General features: G+C 36.7%; 1 protein-coding gene across 1 annotated transcript; it reads left to right on the plus strand.

Annotated features, from left to right (window-relative positions):
• The first annotated feature begins 8,426 nt into the window (after positions 1-8,426).
• Positions 8,427-15,102, plus strand: LOC141632360 (uncharacterized). Its single transcript, XM_074444912.1, has 3 exons — positions 8,427-8,754; positions 8,840-9,600; positions 15,073-15,102. Exons 1-3 carry the CDS (start codon positions 8,427-8,429, stop codon positions 15,100-15,102), a joined length of 1,119 nt encoding a protein of 372 aa, XP_074301013.1.
• Positions 15,103-16,464: the final 1,362 nt, after the last annotated feature.

Genomic DNA, 16,464 nt, shown 5'->3' on the forward strand with positions numbered 1-16,464 from the left:
ACTTTGTTCATGACAATGATCAAGGGATTGTTCAAAATACTTAATTAAATTATCCTTAGAAAGTTTCTTAACTTGCTTTTTAAGTTCAAGAAAACTTACCTCTTCATCCTCTGAATCTGAATCTGAATTTCCAACAAGACACATCTCAGCATTTGAAGCATTACTTTCATTGTCGCTGTCGAAGAATAGGTCAAGACTGACGCTGCTTAGGCAAAGATTGACTTCTTCTTCTTCTGACTCGTCATTTTCAGCGTCCAAGTCTCCCCAACAATAAGCCATCAAGACTTGCTTGAACTCCTTCTTTGTTTTGTCACGTTGATTTTTGTCTTTAATTTTCTTCCATGTTGGGCAATCTTTGATCATGTGATCATTATCACCACACTTGAAGCATCCAGGGTTAGAGAAAGACCCTTTTGACTCAACAGTTTTCTTGGGAGTTTGCTTTGATTTGTTATTTGTCTTATTTTGATTTTGAAAGAAAGACCTTTTCCTAAGACGTTTAACAAGCAACGCAGTTTCATCTTCAATATCTGAAGAATCATCAATCTTGCTAGACTCAACTTGTAAGGCCATCTTCTTACTTGTACCAGCTTCCTCCTCATCCTGATTCAGAGTAATCTCGTGAGCCATTAAGGTTCCGAGTAGCTCCTGATAGGATAACGAAGTTAGGTCCTTACATTCCTCTATGACAGACACTTTATGTCTCCATCTGCGAGACATACTTCTGAGAGTTTTTCTAGAAATTTCCTCAGAGTCAAATGTTCTTCCTAAATTCTTTAGCTCATTGATGATACTAGAAAAGCGAGAAGACATGCTGTCAACTGACTCGTTTTGCTCCATGGCAATACGATGCTTTTTTACAACAGTGGTTCCCTCATAGGCTAATTCTAGACCATCCCATATTTCCTTGGCAGATGAACTGGTTGAGAAACGATCGAATTCAGTTGCAATCATACCGTTTTGAAATAAGCTTATTGCTTTTGAATTCTTCTCAGCCTTTTTATAATCCGCCTCAATATAATCCTCTTCATTCTTTTCGACGGTAGTGCCATTAGTGGTTGCGAGTAAGATCTTATTCGGACCATTCTTGATAATCAACCAACACTCCCAATCGTTACTTTTAATGAAATGGGTCATCATATTTTTCCATAAACCATAGTTTTTCCCATTGAATATAGGACACTTAAGGTGTTTGGAATCCATTTGATAAAAAAATAAATGCAGCGGAAAAACGATAAATAGACTCAAAAAAATTAGACTCTAGTTGTTAGGCTATCAAGAGCACGAGGCTTTGATACCAATTGAGGAGTATATTGATCGAATACGAAAGAGGAGGGGGTGAATTGAGTATTAAAAAACGTGAAAAAGCAAACTTGTAATGTGGAGTTGAATGGAGGGAATATATAACAGCGGATATGGATACAAGTGAAATTCTAAGGAAAAAATTTGGTGGAAAAAACCTAAAAACAGTTTCCTAAAGCTAAATTTTGACGGTTCGAGAATATAAGGCAATAAAGCTGCTTTAGAATATTGTATAAGAGATCATAATGGTAAAGTCGTTTTGTTAGGAGCAAAAAAGTGCGGATCTAATAGTATTCTTGTTGCGGAAGTTCTCGCTTTAAAAGAAGGTATTTTAGCCGCTAAACACTTGGAAATCTCAAAGTTAATTGTGGAGGGTGATAATTTATGTGTTATTAACTCACTTTGTAGTACTTGGCAAATTCCTTGGGAAATCTCTAGTATTATCAAAGATGCGAAATTAGACCTTATTTCTTCATTAAACATTGCTTTCGTAAAGCCAACAAGGTTGCTGATTTCATGGCTTTTATTGGACATTCATGTCCAACTCTTTCGAGGTGGTTTGAAAGCCGGTGGCTTCAACTTACCTCTCTCATTCGAAAGGATGAGATATGTTGGTTCTACCCTAGAGGATCAACCTAGTTTTCTTACCTTATCAAAAAAAAAAAATAACGCCATGTGCGTGCGAGAGGGAGTAGGAATGGGAATGCTTGACTTGATTTTATTGGTCAAACACACATTTTATCGAAGTGTGGCGAATTCGAAAAAATAAGGTCCTAGAGAAACATACTCTATTACATTTTTTTAAGGTAAGAAAACTAAACATATTACAGCTTTAGTTGATAGCATCTATAAGGTTACAACTTGTTTGTGTTAAATGAACTTAATTTCTAAATCCCGCGCATTAATTTATTCAATTTCGCGTATTTTTACCCTTTATTTCGAATATGCCCCTCTCATTTTTCACCCACCAAGAGAGAAACAAGAGAGAGGAAAAAAATAGAAAGAAAAAAGGGGAAACAAGTTGATGTATACAACGATTTCCCTAAACACCCAACACCAACAACCCCCTCCCCCACCCCCATCCTACCGGTAGCCACCCTTACCAGCCCCCATACCGACGTCGACCTCCCACCACTGCGCCGACTACCTAAACCCCTCCTTGCGCGCAAATATTACAGAAACTGACAACCGCACCCTCCGACCACCGCAACAACCGCACCCTTTGACCATCCATAACGCGCCTTCGGCCACCCTACTCCGACCTGTTCGACAACCACACAACTACCCCTTCAACAACCCGACTAATTGTAATCGACCTCAATCTAAACCCTGATTTTAAAATAAACCCTTTTTAATTGAAAAAATATACTCCCTCCCATTCTACATAAACTTCCTTCTTTCCTTTTTCATCTATTCACAATACCTTCCCTATTTACTTATTTAGTAAAGTTTTATACTTATTTTAATCACTTTATCCCACCACAATACCCCACCACACCTCACAACAATACTTATTTTAATCAACTTACCCATAACAATACTTATTTTAATCACCTCACGCACAATAATACCCCACAATACCTTCCCTCTCCCCAATTACCAAACCCCACTACAATGTTTTACCTTATTTTAATCCATCTCCTTAATTCTAGTACCCCCCATGAATAGGGAGGTTTATCTAGAATAGAAGGGAGTATTAGTTAAATCGATTAAAACACGGTATTAAAAGAGTTGTTGATAAAACGGAAAAATTACATGTGATATGCGCGAATTACGATCTATTGATATATTAACGAATTGGTTAGGTTTTGAGAAAAGAGAAGGAAGTGAAGTCTTAAATTTTCTTTTAAGAAAAAGGGCAATTACAAAATGTCAGAGGCAAAATGCGCGGGATTTAGCAAATCCCTAAATAAATCAGATAGCGTTAAAAAAACCGTGTAGGATTAAAGATAGTCTCAAATGAGATTTTGTGTAGAAGGATTAGGGAATGCTTAACCAGTGTCCTCAAACTAGAGGTCGATTGTGGTATGGGGAACCCGAGCGAGGTTGCGTCGTGCAAAGACCACAAAAACAACCCGTTTATTTGTTTTGAACCATGTTTGGGTCAGGCTTTGCCTATCTAGTGAGCCCAAACACAGCCTAAATGAGTAAGATACATCTTTGGGTTAAATGGGCTTTTCAAACCCAAAGATTTACGACTTATTGAAGGAGATAAATAGATTAACAACTTCCACTAGTACCTTAAATACATACTTATAGTTTATAAAATTTATTCAATTCAATTATAAAAAAGATAAGATGAACTACATATGAAATCTTTACACCTTACTAAAAAGTGAATAACCCTGGTAACTGTTCAAATGAACAGCCTAAAACGAATCGTTTTTGTTATTTCACTTTTGAGTTTGCTACACCAGTATTCCCCTCACATCCCTCTTTCCTTCCATTTTCTCTTTCCCCTCTCTTCGCTACTTTCTCTCTCAAATTCCTCTCTATCACTCTTTCTATCTTGTACCACAAAAAAAAAATCACTGTTTTTATCTTTATTACTCTTTACACCTTACTAAAAAGTGAATAACCCTGGTAACTGTTCAAATAAAACAGTCGAAAATGAATCGTTTTTGTTATTTCACTTTTGAGTTTGCTACACCAGTATTCCCCTCACATCCCTCTTTCCTTCCATTTTCTGTTTCCCCTCTCTTCGCTACTTTCTCCCTCAAATTTCTCTCTATCACTCTTTCTATCTTGTACCACAAAAAAAAATCATTGTTTTTATCTTTATTACTTTTCACGCACACCATGCCTTCACCTTCTGCTTTCCCCCTCTTAGCTTCTCACTCAATTATCATCTTCTTTTTGTTGTCCGGACCGTTGAGCTCTATTGCTTATCTGAATTCAGCGTATGTTTTATCAAAGTAGGAATGAATTATGGAGCTGCAATCTCAACTTAATGTTCCTCTAAATTTAAGGTAGTGTTATTGTGAAAGCCTGATTTCTCGTTTTTTTATTTTGTATATATCTTACATTTTACGTTTGCGTAATTAGCGAATTGTTCTGATCGATAATCTATTATTAGTTAACACTAATTTTACCCTTTTCCCAAATTTCGTGTCTTTAATTTTGTATACAGGTTTATGTATTTGGTGAATTAATTTATTGAATCATCCCTTTTGTTGTGATCTGTTTTGATTTTGAAGTGATGTAGTCTTGGTTTCTCTAATTACATTTCATGATAAAAGCGGTATTTTGGGAGTTTGATGGTTAATGGATGCTTAAGCAGTCACCACAATATTCAGGTGTGTGGACAGCAGACTAGAATTTTTTTGGTATTTTTTTTATCGATTTGATGCTTGTAGTGGTAAGGTTTGTGGGCTGGTTTCGACTATGCCTGACTGTCTGTTGTTTGTTTGATCAAAAGAGGAATTGGAAGGCTTTTTATGTTAGTTGGATGATCATGTTTTGGCATGTCGGAAAACTGAGTCAGGACGTATGGACTATGGAGCTTGACAATAGGTTGAGCAAATAGGCAGACTACCAAAGTTTGTTACTTGCGATTCTCTTTGAAAGCAATCATGAGGTATGTTAATGTCTACCCAAGCTTAAGCTGTTCCGAATGGTCTATTTTAGTGTGGGCAGATGAACTGGTATTTGAGATTACTATGACCATCTAAATAATCCTGATACTTTTATTATAAACTTATAATATAAGTAGATATAGTTGTGTCGGTCTCTCTTCAGACGGTCATATCTTCTTAAGCGAGACATGTATTTTAAGGTTCCATTTTAAGGGAACTAAGTTATGGGTTGTTTGAACTTGAAAATCAATTGTTTAAAGATTTGGGTGTTGAAATAACTAACATTTGTGGATAAAATTTGCAATTGGTGCAGGATGACTTCGGATATCTGCAGGGATGTCAATAGAGACTGACACGAACCAAAAAATATTTCAGTATGTAGGAAAAATTTCAATCCGCGCCTAATGAGTGAAAATCCTGTTCTGAAGCAGTATTTGAAAACCCAAAATTGTCATTAAGATGAACTTGATCTGATAATATATACATTTCTTAACATTGTATGTTTCACTGGATAAAATGTATGTTTAAAGGTCAAACATGTCAATTTTGGACCGAGTTTGGGTTTGGATTATAAAAAAGAACGGGTATTATGGATCTGGCTGTGAATTTTAGGATTTGAATTGGTTTGGAACTTGGATTGGTGATCCCACTAGAACTCTCCTAGATTTTGCATTCATTCAGAATCCAAACCGAAACCAATTAATTGACATCCTGAGATTTGAGAGGTGAAAATGTAAATGTTCTTATGTGCTTTGTAATTTTGCAAGTATATGTGCAATGTGCGGGAAACAAGTACTTGATACCAAAATTTACAAGCAAAGGAACGTATGAGATGCAAATCAGGTTCGATGTGGCACAATCCGTTTGTATACAGTGTCCTAATTAGTTTATGTGAGCGTGACTGACAAAACTATGTGTAGTAACCAAATCTGTGAGATTATTTACAATGTGATTTGGTGCCTATACTCAGGTTCTCTTGTAACATCTACTGTTTTTTTTTAAATCCCCTGCAACTCGTTTGTCAGAAGTTTTGTGCATGAAATTGGTTTAATTAAAAGATTATTCTGAAAGAAAAATACTTGTATTTATAGAGGCATAAGAAGGACGAATGACGAGCTAAAGTAAGGAAATTGGTATTACTTCCTCTGTCTCACTTGAATTACCCTTAAAAAAACGTAAACGAATGATTGAAAAAAAAAGAATAAAGACTAAGTTATAAATATGATTAAAATATTAGTATCATATACAAATGTTTCTTAATTCATATTTTTACCGAGATAAAACAAATCACATAATTTGTAATGTTGTGCGACTTGTGCGACCGTTTAATAATGGCACAAGACTTGGGAGTATTGTTTTTATTTTATTTTTTAACGAAATCACAAAAAATTATTTATAGTATACATTATAAAGAATTTTAAAACCACTAAGTAGAGGTTGGAATGAATTATAAAATATTATGGAGCTGCAATCTTAACTTAATGTTACTCTGGCTTTAAGGTAGTGTTATTTTGAAAGCCTGATTTCTCGTCTTTTATTTTGTATATATCTTTCATTTTACGTTTGTGTGATTGAGATTTGTTTGGGGTACGGTTAGTCGGTTATCTTGAGTGGATGCTGGCCGTCTTGGCCCTTTGTTCATGAGTTTGCTAGGCTGATGAGTTAAGTGATTTTTTTTAATATAAGGATACAGGTCCACAAAGTTTTTTTTTTTTTTTTATTGATGCTTCAAAGTTCCATTGCACTTTATTGAAGTGGTCATTCTAATAGTTCTTAGATGGTTTAGCCTTCCGACTAGCAAGCTCGTTTACAGGTGCCATGGTTTAACAACCATTTTTATGATAAGAGGAAGATTAATCTATTTTAGAGAAAGTGATTAGGTAGATTAATCCCCTTGCCTACTATTGCTTTCGTAGAAATTTTGGAGTTCTCAGTATATGGTCTTATTATGAATTGGCATTGGTATTTTATTGTTCCGAAATTTAATTGTTTCCGAGGAAATGCTTGAGAATGAAGGCTATGTAGAAGCCTTAGGATGGTTTTAAGGACAGTAAGCCTATAACAAATCAGAAGTTAACACAGCCGACCGTTCTAAAAAGGAGGGGCTGAAAATATACATTAGCCGGCTGGCAAGGGCGATGGTTGTCTATGAAGGAAACTCTATATATTTATGCACACTTTTTTTTTCTTTACAGGTGCCACGGTTTAGCAGCCTTATGTTATGCAGAGGTTGCCTGATTTCAGTAAAGTTCAGTAGAGTTGGTGTGTAAGTTGGTGCCTAGCTGACTATAAGAAAGCAAAAACGGAATATTTCATTCGCAACCCGGGGTCGCACAGATGTACGCTCCTGAAAGCTCAGGTTAGTGGGTTATGCTATGCTTGCGTAATACATGCAGTTACGAGAAATTGAAATTACCAAATAAAGCTGAAAACTATGTGCCTCATTGCTTGGACAGACAATCTCTTATCTCCAAATCATGGAAAAGCTAAGACAGAATAACCCCAATTATCGCACCTCCACAAATCAATTCGAGCCATACAAGCAATGGGATAAGCAGAAAAGAGAGCTAAGCTACGTTGTGCGAGACATATGCAATTTCTAGAAAACAGAGTGTTTACATTATTTTTTTTTAAACGTCAAATAGTTAGGGGCGGTGAAGGAAGTAACAAAGCAGCTCCTACGAGTGTTACTTCGCGCCAAGTTCAAAGTCTGCCACAAACTCCTGCCAAACGGCCGTACAAGTCGAGGCGCGGGGAAGGAAGTAACAAAGGAGCTGGTACGAGTGTTACTTCGTGCCAGGTTCAAAGTCCGCCACAAACTCCTGTCAAAAGACAGTACAAGTCTAGGTGCCAAGTGGTGATTGGAGATAATACAACACTACAACAGTCCCACCCTCCTACCAAGCGACCATGCACTAGGAAACAACGTATATCTACTATTACGCTTGCTATTCTGTTTATGAATTGATCTATAACATGGTAGCATTAATACTGAACCTCTTACATGTATCGCAGGGATACCAGATGCATTGGGCGGTGTGCCAACAGAAGCACGCCAATTGAAGCAGCCCACTTTATGTCGGAAATGCGGTGCCAAGAAATTTGAGTATGAAACTAAAGGACTGTGTTGTTGTGATTGTGAAGTTCAACTTGCATCTAATGAATATCCAGATGAACTTGTGCAGCTTTTTACTGCTAGAAATGCACAGGCCGTGCATTTCCAGACATATTCACGCTTATACAATAACCTTTTTGCGTTCACATCTCTGGGTGGGAGTTTTGATGCAAAGAAGCAGAAAGGGATATATGTTTTTAAAGCTCATGGTCAAGTATACCATAACCTTCCCGATCTTATACCTATGAACAACATACCTAAGTATTTGCAGTTATACTTCTACGATGCACAACATGAGAAGAACAATCGTTTAGGGTTGTTCCCGCACCTACAAGAGGAGATAATTACTTTGCTTATGAGCCTCATGGATGATAATCCATATGGTAGATTCTTTAGATCTCCGAGAAATTGAGGTCACACAAAATACAAGGATAATGCTAAACACTCATACTAGCCTTGACCAACGTGTGTATAATGCTCCAACGTCGGATGAGGTGGCCGCAGTGTGGCTCGACAATACAATGTTGCAAGAAAATGAGAGCCCACACATCGTTGCCTACAGGAGAGCTGAAACAACACACCAGATTAAGCATTTTTACGGATGCTATGACCCGCTGCAATATCCATTGCTACTGCCGAAGGGGAAAAGTGGGTGGCACCAGGGTTTGAAGAAGGTTTCCACCCCAACTATGGATGCTTCAACCAGTTCTTTGTTCCCTTTATCAGCAACTGTAAATGAAGAACCTGAAAGTTTAATAGAAGGTGAAGTTACAGTAAGTCTCTTAAATTCCCAATATCGTCGTCTTGCATACCATTTAAGTTCTAACGTTCAGATTTCTATTACCAGATGCTGCTAGGAGACACACCAAAGCTGACAAACGTATATCATGCAGAGAATATTATGCATATAAGTTACAAATTCGACCTGGTAACTTGCTTCTTCGAGGAGGAAGGTTTTTCCAGCAATTCATTGTGGATATGTACGTCAAAGTTGAAAACACGCGCCTTGACTTTATACGATTAAACCAAGATACTATTCGTGCTGATCTGTACCAAGGGATCTTGGACACCCTAGAGCTTGGGGAAAATAGTGCATCAAATGTCGGGAGAAGGATGATACCGCCACCATCTTTTCTTGGAGGGCCACGTGACATGAGACGTCATTACTTAAACGCAATGGCTCTCGTTCAAAAATACGGCAAACCTGACATATTCCTGACAATGACATGCAATCCTAACTGGATTGAAATCAAAACAGAACTGACGCCTGGGGAGAAGGCACATAATAGACCAGACTTAGTTGCGCGGATATTCCATGCTAAATTGACAGCGTTAAGAAAAGAAATAATGGAGAGAAAGGTATTTGGGGAAGTTGTTGCCGTCATAAATGTTGTGGAATTTCAGAAGCGTGGCCTCCCTCACGCACATTTTCTAATTATACTCAGAGGAGATGACAAGATAAGAAACCCGGAGAGTTTTGACAGATACGTCTCTGTAGAGATACCTTCACGAGAAAACCCACATTTGAGAGGTGCTGTTTTACGCCATATGATGCACGGACCATGTGGAAAGGAATTTCCTAAGTGCCAATACATGCAGTTAAAGAAGGTGTTGAACCATATAGCTTATATGTTTATGTTTTGATGATGTCAAGGTGTTTTATATTTTATATACTTGTTGCGCGTAATCGTTTGTCTCAGTGTTTTAGAATCAACTTATCTAATACAAGCAACAAAGGAGATTGTGATGAAAGTATAAAATGTTCAAGCCTCTATTCAAGATCAAACGATATGAAGATTCATTCAAGATTTATGAGAAGACGAAGTCCGTCTAAAGATTAATCAAGCTTGGATGATGACGTAGCCTATACTCGAAGATCTCCTTGAAGATTAGAATAGTATAGGTGATTATCTCGTAATGATAACCAAGAATGAGTTTCTTGAATTAGTAAAGTTATAGCTTTGCAGCTATAACATTACTAGTAAAAGAGTTCAATGTTATAGCTGTAACACTCCGTAATTTCGGACCGTTATTATATTGCGGAAGTAATTTATTAGTCAAGTTGAATTTAATATTAATGTATTTGAAGTAAAAATAATTAAATTCTACAGAAAAACTGACAGGATATGTTTGTAATTGGTTCAACTAGATAAAACCTGTAATTTTAAAAACTTTTCTAAACCATTCACAAACATTTCCAAATGAAGAGTGCCAAAACCTGCAAATACTAACAAACTAATTTACATAACCATGCTAAAGTCGCGAGAGTAAAGTGATACAAATCAAAGTAAAAGAGGGAGACATATGTCCCTCCAAAATATAAACACAACCATATGTTTAAAGGTTTACTATAAAATATAACCAAACTAAGTCCAAGGTTCTTTTGCTCACTAGCTCGTCTGTGACCCCATCTAATCATCATCAACCTGTCAATCGCATTTTATACAAACACGAAAGCCACAATTCAGTGGGGAGTAACTTCGAGTCCTCCCAGCCACGAAATGTCGTATTTAATGTAACATGTAATGTAACATGTAAACAACATCACAAATAATCTAGATATCAAGTATTCTAACATATGAACACTAAACTGACCAAATTAAACTATCATGTGAAACATATAACAAGCAGTAATCCAAACTTTATCAATTGTAACCGGCTTGCATCTCACCTATTACAACTCATAAAATCACCATACAAGAAAGGACAATATATCAAAGACAGGCATAAGTTCTTAGTACGGTCAATAGTCACTCTGTAACTCGAGTCTATACCACGAGGTAGGGAAGGTAATCGAACCGGTATCCTGGCTCAGAGGTTCTATCAAAACATGGCCAGGACACAACACAACCCTAGCCTAAAATCTCACAGAGACCTAGACATGCGGATACACACCACCGCACCCAAGACCCACAATTTTTCTAAAACAAAGTGAGTACCCTAAGGAGTCCACCAAAGGGTTGGCTAGTACTTAAGCTGACCACTTACTATCAAAATAAGTAACGAGGTCATGCCCCAACTTGGATATAATCCCACCAAGTCAGGAACACAGAGGCTATCAAGCAGTGAACATACACTCGTCAAAGACTATAATGGCCTATCTATGATGAAGGCCGAAACACTCACCTAGGACCTAAATAAAACCAATCTAGGTCTCAGCTTGAATACTTTAGCCCACACCACACAAGACAAGTAGGATACCCAATTAACCATAAGAGGGGCAAAGAGTCCAACTTACCAACATAAATGCTAACATTCTATCATGTGAAAGGCTATATAAATGTCTATTCAGCAGACAATCCAACCATATCCTCAATGGCATCAATAACCAAATTATAGCTAACCATCAATATCATAGTCCATGAGAATAAACTACAATGGCTAAAGGCAAACAAGACTCAAGCATAAGGCATCCAAAGCATCCAACAACCAACATGTGAAATGATAATTACAAATATCAAGGCATAACATAAAACCTCCAATAACAACCAATCTTACCTCAAAGACAAACCCTCGACCCGAGTCCCGCGACGGGTCATCGGTCAAATCGAGGCTGACCGGTTTAAACCTAGTTTGACCAAACTCGTTCGGTCAATCTGGCCCAGCACAGAGTCTTGGCCTACTTTGGCCCACATCACGGTAATTTAGTATTCCCATGATAAAAGAGTCTCAACACACCATACACAAGTGTTAAAACCAAGGTTAAGATGCATACCCAACGAGACACTCAAAACCCAATCTATAACAACAAGTTTAGTACTCGACTATAACAAGGGTCAACTTCAAATGGTCATAACTTGAGTTCTAAATATTTAAATAAGGTGAAACCAATTGGAGATGATAGCTTATCGTCTTACGGTTCTAACGGTAGGTCATAAGCCTCAAACAAACAAGTAAAGAAGAAGTTATGGCCATTTTACGAAAGCTGGTCAGACCTAAACCGCAGCCTGCGGTAGTGGCCGGAGCCTGCGGTGTCGGCCGGAGCCTGCGGTTTTCCCCTGCCACCGGATTGTTTGCACGATAATTTCCTGCATTTCCCCAAATCGACTTCCACCAATTTTTCATCCCAAATTCCTCTTGAAAATCAATGTAACAACATGCTTAAAAATGAAACTAACACATTATCAATCACCTAAACACTTAACAAGCAACAAACAACAAATATAACTACTAATGTGACATTGATTCGTCGAGTAACTCGAAATCGTTACCTTTAGCTAAGAAATGAGCAATTAGCACCTTGAACACCAAACCCTAATATTCAAGCTAGCCACTATCATCAACTATGTACGAGTCTCCAAACCCGTCTTCTAAATCTTTACCTAAATAAACAATAAAAACACAATTATAAGCACTAAAATCAAAACTCTAAAAATGGTGGATAAAATAAATTTAGGGCAAATGAATTTAATACATACTAGGATGTTGGAAATGAAGAGAGGATTCCAAATATGTAATCCTTATGAAATTTGAAGTAGAAACGAGTAAATTACGATGAAAATTAGCGGAGAAAGCTTAGGTTTTAGGTGTAACAATGGTGTTTTAGTGTAGAATAGTTTAGAATGTCTAAGAAGATGTAGTTGGAAAAGAAAAATCAAAAGGGAAGGAGGAATAGGAGGTGTGGCGTGAGAAGGGGAAAGGAGCGGGATTTTTCCCGCGAAATTTTATTAGTCGGTTTTGGCTCGTTTCGACGATAATTAGAACCGTTCGTCAAATGCAAATTCCGACATTGCCAAAATTCTTAAACACGAGTTTACAAGAAGATCGAGTACTCATATGACCCATTTCCAAAATCGTTTGCCCAATTTTCAAAAGAATTGTCATTTTTCCCGATATGCCCTTATTTCGATATAAAAGGTTTTTACATGGTTTAAACTATTTTTAAACATTTCGAAACTATCAAATTAAATAATTTACTTCAAAATATAATAGAATTACATTTCATTGAATTATTATCACTTCAAATACATAAATTTTAAATTCAACTTGATTAATAAATTACTTCCGCAATATAATAACGGTCCGAAATTACGGGGTGTTACACATTGTAGTTTATTCTCATGGACTATGATATTGATGGTTAGCTATAATTTGGTTATTGATGACATTGAGGATATGGTTGGATTGTCTGCTGAATAGACATTTATATAGCCTTTCACATGATAGAATGTTAGCATTTATGTTGGTAAGTTGGACTCTTTGCCCCTCTTATGGTTAATTGGGTATCCTACTTGTCTTGTGTGGTGTGGGCTAAAGTATTCAAGCTGGGACCTAGATTGGTTTTATTTAGGTCCTAGGTGAGTGTTTCGGCCTTCATCATAGATAGGCCATTATAGTCTTTGACGAGTGTATGTTCACTGCTTGATAGCCTCTGTGTTCCTGACTTGGTGGGTTTATATCCAAGTTGGGGGCATGACCTCGTTACTTATTTTGATAGTAAGTGGTCAGCTTAAGTACTAGCCAACCCTTTGGTGGACTCCTTAGGGTACTCACTTTGTTTTAGAAAAATTGTGGGTCTTGGGTGCGGTGGTGTGTATCCGCATGTCTAGGTCTGCGCAGATTTTAGGCTAGGGTTGTGTTGTGTCCTGGCCATGTTTTGATAGAACCTCTGAGCCAGGATACCGGTTCGATTACCTTCCCTACCTCGTGGTATAGACTCGAGTTACAGAGTGACTGTTGACCGTACTAAGAACTTATGCCTGTCTTTGGTATATTGTCCTTTCTTGTATGGTGATTTTATGAGTTGTAATAGGTGAGATGCAAGCCGGCCCTAGTTTCCTAACTTGTCATGCTCATGTACCTTTCGAAAATATTTTACCGTTTCTCTATTCCGTTATCACTCCTTATCTACTTAGTATAGTTGGTACCTTGTTGACCATGTTTACAGAGTTAGTGGGATGTGATTTGAGGATTTTTGTATTTTGGTTATTTTGGATTTGTTTTGGGCATTGTTCGTTCGGGGATTGTTCGTTTGTCATCTGAGCCTTACTTTACGGTATTAGGGATTGATAGCTAAGTTAGTGGAATGTTATTGTAAGTTTGGACCTTATATTTAATTCTTTGAGGAATCTTTCTATTGGAATTGGAATATTGTTGGGAAGTAGGATAGTGAATCTTGAGTAAACTGATCAGATGATTTGTGTGATGAACCCATTTATCTTATAGTTAGTGCTAATTATGGATCGGATAGTGCAACTTGTTGCTTGCGGGTTGGTTTCAAGTAGGAATGCGTTTGGGAATGTTGAATCTTGGTAAGGGTATAATATTGTTACTAGTTTCGACTTTGGATTTTGATTTTGTTCGGTGGAGGATATTGGTGGAAACATTTTGATTGGGAAATTGTTAAGTTATATTGTAGAGGATATGATTGTCTCAAAGATTAGCTTATAAGTAGACTTGTCGTTGAGTGGTTCTGATGGCTCTTTGGATTAGTGTGGCCTCTGGTTGTTGCCCTGTTGATGTTCGGAGGACCTAGTAGGATGACTCTGTGGTTGGAAATTGAGTGAACCTTTCTCGAGGTACCGATCTTCCTAATTCCGATCTCCGACAATTGTCATTCTTGTTATTCTGGCTTGTTCCGTTGGGTTCGCCTTTTTGGAACTCATTTGACTTTCTGAGTAAAGCGTCTTGTTCATTGACATCTTTGTTGACTTCATCCAAAAATTCCACCTTCAAGAGTTCAGTTCCTTCTGATCTGTTGGTTGTGAGTTCCCTATCGCGAGTTGCACTCCGCGTTCCCGAGTGGTTTTCCATCTTGCATAGATTCTATCTAGTTTGAGTAAACTTTTGGTTCAATATTTTGAATTGGGAGTTAAATCTACAAATTGACCTCTTTCTATAACATTTGAAAATGATTCCTCACTCTCTTTCAACTTTAGTGTTCGATTTGATACCTAAGCTATTTCTCGTTTTGTGTAAGTTCGGACCAATGTGAGTTAACTTTTCAATTCATTGTTAAACTTTGTATTAGATTTGGAAAACTTGACTTTTGGAAAGTTTGAAAAATGATTTACCATTTTTCTATAACAATTGCATTTAACCTTTCGCTTTCATTTTGTTTTAGCGTTGATTCGTTGTCAGGATTCGTTATTAGAGATGTCTAGTAACTAGTTCTGCACTTATCGGCGAATGATTTCGTATTTTGATTTGTCCCTGATAATAAAACTTTGAACTAGAATTTTGAAAATACTTTTATGATTTTTAATGATTTTAACATTAATGAGTGTTAAATCTCGTTATTGGAGACGTCCCAATAATGGGTTTTCTCATTTATTGGTGTAGAAATGTTTTTATATCTTGATATGAAGTGTGGATGTTCTTGTCTGATCAACAAGAGTATCACCGTTTCATTGGAAAGATACCTATACTTTTCTTATGACTATATTATTAAGATGTTGTTTACTATAATTTCTCCTCTAAGTTTCGAGGACGAAACTTTTTAGAAGGAGGGGGTGATTGTAACACCCGTAATTTCGGAATCGTTATTATATTGCGAAAGTAATTTATTAGTCAAGTTGAATTTAATATTAATGTATTTGAAGTAAAAATAATTCAAAGAAATATAATTCTATTATATTTTGAAGTAAAGTATTTATTTTGATAGTTTCTAAATGTTTAAAAATAGTTTAAACCGTGTAAAAACCTTTTATTTCGAAATAAGGGCATATCGGGAAAAATGGCAACTCTGTGAAAATTGGGTAAACGGTTTTGGAAATGGGTCATATGAGTACTCAATCTTCTTGTAATCTCGTGTTTAAGAACTTTGGCCTTGTCGGAATTTGTATTTGACAAACGGTTCTAATTATCGTCGAAACGAGCCAAAATCGACTAATGAAATTCCGCCAAATCCCGCTCCTCTTTCTCCTTTCTCGGCACACCTCCTCTTCCTCCTTCCCATTCCTTCCTAGAACTTCCTTTGTTCTTCTTTTGTGCCTCTTGACCGAAATCCACACAAAAAAAAATAAGGTAATCTTACAATCGTAATTTCATCATAATTTCTTCGTTTCTAGTCCGATTTTCGCAAAATTTATATTTTCGGAATCCTCTCTTCAAGATCTACATCCTAGTATGTTTTAATTTCAGTTTTCATTATGTTGATTTAAGATGATTTTGGGGCATAATTTCGGTTTTAGTGATTATTGTTGTGTTTTTGTTGTTTTTAATAGGTGAAGATTATGAGGATGATATAGGGGACTCCTATATAGTAGAGGATGATGGGTAGCTACTGTTTTTAGGGTTTTCTCAAGGGTTATTTGCCTTTTTCTAGCTTAAGGTAACATATTTCGAGTTACTCGACGATTAAATGTCACATTCTTTGCTTTTTGTATGATTTTGTGTTTGTTAATTGAGTGGTTTATTTCACATGATAATATGGGTTAAATTCATGTCTAATTCATGTCTTTTGTATGTTTAAGTTCACATATTAGTATGGGAATGAATTGGGAATGACTAATTGATGCTTCTGATTTATGT

This window comes from Silene latifolia, chromosome Y (genome assembly GCF_048544455.1).
Source record: "Silene latifolia isolate original U9 population chromosome Y, ASM4854445v1, whole genome shotgun sequence".
NCBI lineage: Eukaryota > Viridiplantae > Streptophyta > Magnoliopsida > Caryophyllales > Caryophyllaceae > Silene > Silene latifolia.